The following is a 6,095-nucleotide window of genomic DNA, read 5'->3' as shown; positions in this document are numbered from 1 at the left end:
CTGCTCATGCTACTCCATTACACCCATTGGAGTTATGCCAATGGAGAATCTGGCCCAGCATGTTTCTTAGGTTTCAGAGTAGCAGCTGTGTTAGCCTGTATTCGCAAAAAGAAAAGGAGTACTTCTGGCACCTTAGAGACTAACGAATTTATTTGAGCATAAGCTTTCGTGAGCTACAGGTGGATCAAGCAACAGCCAGCTAGCAAGCAATTGCCTTCACCTTGCATGTGCTATCTAAAGGAAAAAAGGACGTCTGACCCAATGAAAGGTTTCAGAGTAGTAGCCGTGTTAGTCTGTATTCGCAAAAAGAAAAAGAGTACATGTGGCACCTTAGCGACTAACAAATTTATTTGACCATAAGCTTTCGTGAACTACAGCTCACTTCATCGGATGCATTTAGTCTCTAAGGTGCCACAAGTACTCTTTTTCTTTTTGACCCAATGAAGGAATGCTCACCTCTGAAGTAATCCGGATTTACTCATGTGTTAAATGGGTGGTGTTAATGGACCAAGAATCATTGGTCTGCATTTTCGGTTTGAAAACAGGGATGAAACAAACATTTTGTTTTTAAAAAATTATCTTTCCAGCTCCCATGTCTGAAAACGTGACTCCGGTGGAACTGATGCAGTGGTGTCTGCCTGAATTTGCGGAGAGCCTGATACAACAGCACTAAGAACGGTAACTTGCTCCCTTGCTCTGCAAGGGCATAGCAGCAGGGCGCAGTTGCTCCCAAGGAAAGGAAGGGTGGGCAGCAAGACATTCAAGACAAACCCCCACAGCCCCAGATTTCCAAGTCCCTTCCCCCGCCCAAAAGGGCATCCTCTCCCACACAGCCAAAGCCCCAGCAGCGGCCAGATCCCAACCGGCCTGCGGTGCTTGCTTGGCTGTGACCCACCGCCCCACCACGCACACGAGCCACCTCGGCCAGAGCTTGGGGCCGGCTGCACAGGACCGTCCGGGCGGATGGCGTGCACGAGCCACGCCTGCCACGTGGCGGCGCGCGGGACCCGGCAGGCCGGCGCGTGCCCAGGCCCCGGAGGGGCGCGGGGCGCGCGCCGCGGCAGTTTGGGCGCGCGGGGCCGCCGTCGGAGCATGGCGGCGGGCTCGGAGGCGCTGCGGGAGCGGCCGGTGCAGCTGGCGCTGGCGCTGGCCTTCGCCGCGGGGGTGCTGGTGGGCTGGCAGGCCCACCGCGTGCGCAGGCGCTTCCTGGCCTGGAGGAAGCGGCGGCTGCAGGCTCTGCTGGAGGCCGCGCAGAAGAAGCTGGACGTGGCCTGAGCGGGGTGCGGCGGCGGCGGCGGCGGCGGGGGGGGCCGTGACCTTGGGCGGCCGCGGGCTGGCCCCGGGGGTGATCGGTCCGTGTCACAGACCGAGCCTGCGGCGGAGGGGGGGGTGTGTGTGTGTTAACACGATCCGAATGCGGCTCTCTCTAGTGTAGACGCGGCCAGCCTCTGACGGGTGGGGCAACACCCCCCCCCCCCCCCCCAGCTCAGTGTAAAGCAAAGGGAAGCGCTTGTGTCAGTGTGCGCAGATCGGGACACTGAGGGCACATCTGCAGGGCAAACTAAAAACAAACCAAACCCAATAGTCTCGGCTTTGGGATCCACTCGCTAGGGCTTGTATAGGGCTAAAAATAACCCCGGAGAGGTTCCTGCTCCAGCGCCGAGACGCCCCCCCCCCTCGGGCTTTCCGAGCCGGCGCTGAATGCCTACACCGTTCTTTAAAAAGAAAAGGAGGACGCGTGGCACCTTAGAGACTAACCCATTTATTAGAGCATAAGCTTTCGTGAGCTACAGCTCACTTCATCGGATGCATTTGGTGGAAAAAACAGAGGAGAGATTGTTTTTTCCACCGAATGCATCCGATGAAGCGAGCTGTAGCTCACGAAAGCTTATGCTCTAATAAATGGGTTAGTCTCTAAGGTGCCACGGGTCCTCCTTTTCTTTTTGCGAATACAGACTAACACGGCTGCTACTCTGGTACACCGTTCTTTGCAGCCCTGTAGCGTGATCCCAAGTCAGTGGCCCCGGACTCCGAGACTCGCTGTTGCATGGTTTTCTTCGCAGTGTAGCTGAATCCCGTATTTCTGTTGGTCCCTCAGTGTCAAAGCCCCCTTCTTCGGGAGCCAGTTTCCTTGAGACAGTCCTCTTGTTCTCATTTCCTAATAATAATAATTTACTATCTATAAACACTCACAATTTGTCATATAAAGATTTTGTTTTTAAACGTCTCGGATTTTTTCTTGAAGAAGGGGCTGATCACAATTACCAGCCACTCCGAGACCCTAGCAAAGGTGTATGGGTGTTGGGGTGAAGGCATTGATTGCTTTTAGCTGCCTCTTTCTGGTACCAGGCTTACAACAGTGTGGCAAAATACAGTAAAACCTCAGCATTAGGAACACCTTGGGAATGGAGGTTGTTTGTAATTCTGAAATGTTCATAACTCTGAACAAGACCTTATGGTTGTTCTTTCAGAAGTTTACAACGAAACATTCACTTTATACAGCTTTGAAGCTACTATGCAGAAGAAAAATGCTGCTTTTAACCATCTTAATTTAAATGAAACAAGTACAGAAAGTTTCCTGATCTTGTCAAATTTTTTTTAATAACTTTCCCTTTTTTTTAAATAATTTATGTTCAGCACAGTACTGTACTGTATTTGCTTTTTTGTGTGTCTCTCTACTGTTGCCTGATTGCGTATTTCTGGTTCCAAATGAGGTGTGTTCGTAACTCTGAGGTTCTACTGTACATAGTCTTAGGTGGCTAAGCCAAGCTCTTATTAGACAGAAGGAAAAAGAGAGGAACAGGAAAAAGAGAAGAAATAAGGTGGGGAAGGAAAAGGACATGTGGGAGGGGAGACAGTCTTCCAGTTGATGTTTTGGGATTTAGCCAGAGCCAATGCCTTTGGCAATGTGATCTCAGTCCCACTTTCTGTCTCAGTCTGGTCAAGACATATCTCAGGATCAGGATGATGAAGGCCCTAACAGTGTTATAGTAAAAAGAAAAGGAGTACTTGTGGCACCTTAGCGACTAACAAATTTATTAGAGCATAAGCTTTCGTGAGCTACAGCTGTAGCTCACGAAAGCTTATGCTCTAATAAATTTGTTAGTCTCTAAGGTGCCACAAGTACTCCTTTTCTTTTTGCGAATACAGACTAGCACGGCTGCTACTCTGAAAAGTGTTATAGTAGAATCCCAGGAGATGGTGGGAGTGGCAGCTATGATAGTAAAGCTTGTGGCAGTGGTAGTTGGCAGACAGCTGTTACTTTGGAGAAATCAAGAAACTTTTTTCTTTTCTTTTTTTTTTTTTATCACCCCCTAATAGCCCATTCCCTCATTGTTTTGTTCACCAGTTAGGTCTAATTTTTGACATACAAATTTTGGTCCACTGATTTCTGGTTCCACGTGGTTTTTGTTTACCAGGAATGATCTTAACACAGTCCTTGAATTATATTATTAGGCTTTCTTTGGACTAATTTAATTGTTGTCTCCTTTAGGCATCTTTTCCCATCAATATTTATTGTTATAGATTATTGTGAGATCTTATGAATTTTCACTAACTTCTCACAGTTGAGCTAACAATAAAGGTAAACTTGTAGGTTCTGTTATCACAAGACCTGAGACTTATCTGTCACATACAGTTCCTTACTCAAGCCCTATTTGCAGTATGGAAGTGGAAGGGGGAAATGTTATGAGGAAGCATATTGCAGAAGAACAACTTTTTGGGTAGGGAATGGCATGTTTCTGCTCCTTCACAACAGTCTAACAGTCGCAGGGATGTATCTCTTGGGGTGACCGGAGACACATTTTGTCATATACAGTCAATTAAAAACCCAGTTCCTTATTTAAGCCATAAGTACACTATGGAAGTGGAGTGAGGGCATGATGTCTCAGAGCATACTGTCCAGAAACTAAGCGTCAGGTTGACGAGTTGCATGTCCCAACTACTTCAAAACAGTCCAATGGCAGCAGGGATGAGTCACGTCGGGTGATTTGAGACTGATTTTGTCACGTACAGCCAGTCAAAACCCAGTGCTTTAATTATTTAATTCATAAATAATGAAGTAATTAGGAATTTTTTGTCACACCCAATCATGCTAACTTGATGGCATTTCTAAAAATGTAATCTTCATTGATATATTTTTAAGGTAATTTTGACCTTTGAATAAGGAACTACGTAACCATATGGTAAGGAACTGGTACCATGTAAGAGGAACCAGGAATAATTAATCAATTTCAGCCTCCTTGGGGGAAGAAGGATTGTTTCCCTCCAACCCTACGCTTCTCCCATATATAAAACTTGCTTTTCTTGATCTTTGCATACGGGAGGGCATTGTGGGTTTTTGTTTTGTATTACTGAATACAGAGAGATTATTGTATCTCACCTCAGTTACTGTCTAGTTCAGGCTAGTTTTCTGTTGGGAGCCTGATTTTAAAAATAGATACATCTACCTCTCTCCCTCCCCCAAAAAACTTAAACCAGTATTTGAAACTGTGTGAACCTCTGATAGGGGATACGCTTTTGTGTGGGGCAGGGGTAGAGTGGTGGAAAGGGGAGGGTTGGTATTTGGACAAAGATGCTCCTGAGATGGGACCATTTGAAAAATCAGAGCTGCTTCTCTCAGCAAGGGTTTGAAATGCAACAGAGCTCCCATTTTCAAGTTTCCATGTGGCCTGACGTGGGAATGCACTGCTGGCACTCCTGTATATATCCCAGTCTTGTCTGTCTTTGACTTTCCTCTGCTTCAAAATGTAGTGAAATTTTCTCAGTCAGATATTAAATGTAAATAGATCATATATTCTAGATTATTACAACATAGTTTATTACAGCCCACTCTAAATTCCTAACTGTCAAGGTTGCTGTATTGTAGTCCATAAATCTAAATGACAATCTGGAAATACTCAGTTAAAGTGCTAACAGCATTGAGACTTACTGTTTAACTACCATATACTAAACTTAATTTTCACAAACTTGTCTCTTAGTAACTGAAATATTGTAATGGTGCTGTAAATCGATTGATTTACCTTTGCTCTTGCATAAATGTTGGTTTCTGATTGTGAGCATACACTGAGGAGATGTAGCTGTTAGGGACAATGGGCTTGTATTGGTACATATCTGGAAACATTTTTGTTCACACCAGAAATGTCCAATAATGGAATTTTTTTGTTAACGAAATTTTGAGGGAACACCAATGATTTTGGGTACATTTTTAATTAAGTGTTTCTACTTTAATATTTTTGACATAAAATATTGTTTCTGTCCCGTTCCCTTTGGTTACTCAATGTTCTGTCCATCGCCTTTTAGTATCTCTCTTACTTCTGATTTTCTTCTTTTATTTTTGATCTGACTGAACATTGTTTTGACTGCCTTTGCAATTTAAATTAAAAAAAAACTTGAAATTATGTGCAATTTGTAATTTATTTCACTTTCTTTTAACAGCCTTATACAGATGAAAGCTGACAACTGAATGAAAATAATTGGACTCCAGCTGCATTGGTATCTAAACACAGTTTAAAAGATGGACTTTTAAAACAAATGCTTTGATAAGCAACCGTATTCTAAAAAAGAAGGCATCTGTGGTATCATACAATCTCATTTGCCCAAACGGAAATCAGCAAAAATTATCTTCAGATGTATCAGAATAACCTATCTACCAAAATGTTATGGGGTGAGATAAATTAATTCATATGTATTATGACTGTGCAAACCTGTCACATTATGTTTTAAGGGTTTTTTGTGTCTGTTTTGCTTTGTGACTCTTAAGGCTCATCCTGAGCTACATTTGACCCTTATATTTTAATAAATTAAACTAAAAATGATATAATTTAAGTTACTTACTAGTAATTTGTAATAAAGTATCTGTTAAGTGGGGAGTGAAAACACGTAAAGATTCTGATGTTAAACGTTTTAGATCTTTGAAAGTATACAACCCAAAAGAGTCGGTCAAACAGATTAAGGCAAAAGCATACTAGCATACAGTGATAAGATAAATTCATGTATTAAATCAGTAATGCTGGGGTTCTTGTCTGAAATTCAGCAAAAGTACTCATGGAGTTGGTAAGAGATCTAGACATAGAATTCTCTAATTAAGAATACAT

The 6,095-nt window shown here is 43.6% G+C and overlaps 1 protein-coding gene across 1 annotated transcript; it reads left to right on the top strand.

The window, feature by feature from the left end:
* The first annotated feature begins 1,017 nt into the window (after window positions 1-1,017).
* On the top strand, window positions 1,018-5,821 carry MTLN (mitoregulin). Its single transcript, XM_038397521.2, has 2 exons — window positions 1,018-1,280; window positions 5,437-5,821. The coding sequence occupies exon 1, from the start codon at window positions 1,093-1,095 to the stop codon at window positions 1,273-1,275; it is 183 nt and encodes a 60-aa protein (XP_038253449.1). The 5' UTR covers window positions 1,018-1,092; the 3' UTR covers window positions 1,276-1,280; window positions 5,437-5,821.
* The last annotated feature ends 274 nt before the right edge of the window (window positions 5,822-6,095 follow it).

Source organism: Dermochelys coriacea, chromosome 3 (assembly GCF_009764565.3).
Source record: "Dermochelys coriacea isolate rDerCor1 chromosome 3, rDerCor1.pri.v4, whole genome shotgun sequence".
Lineage (NCBI taxonomy): Eukaryota > Metazoa > Chordata > Testudines > Dermochelyidae > Dermochelys > Dermochelys coriacea.
The sequence above is the reverse complement of the archived record's forward strand: the minus strand, read 5'-3'. Positions and strand labels throughout refer to the sequence as shown.

Coding starts and splice junctions, on each gene's coding strand:
- MTLN (XM_038397521.2), top strand. CDS start 1,093: ATGGCGGCGGGCTCGGAGGCGCTGCGGGAGCGGCCGGTGCAGCTGGCG.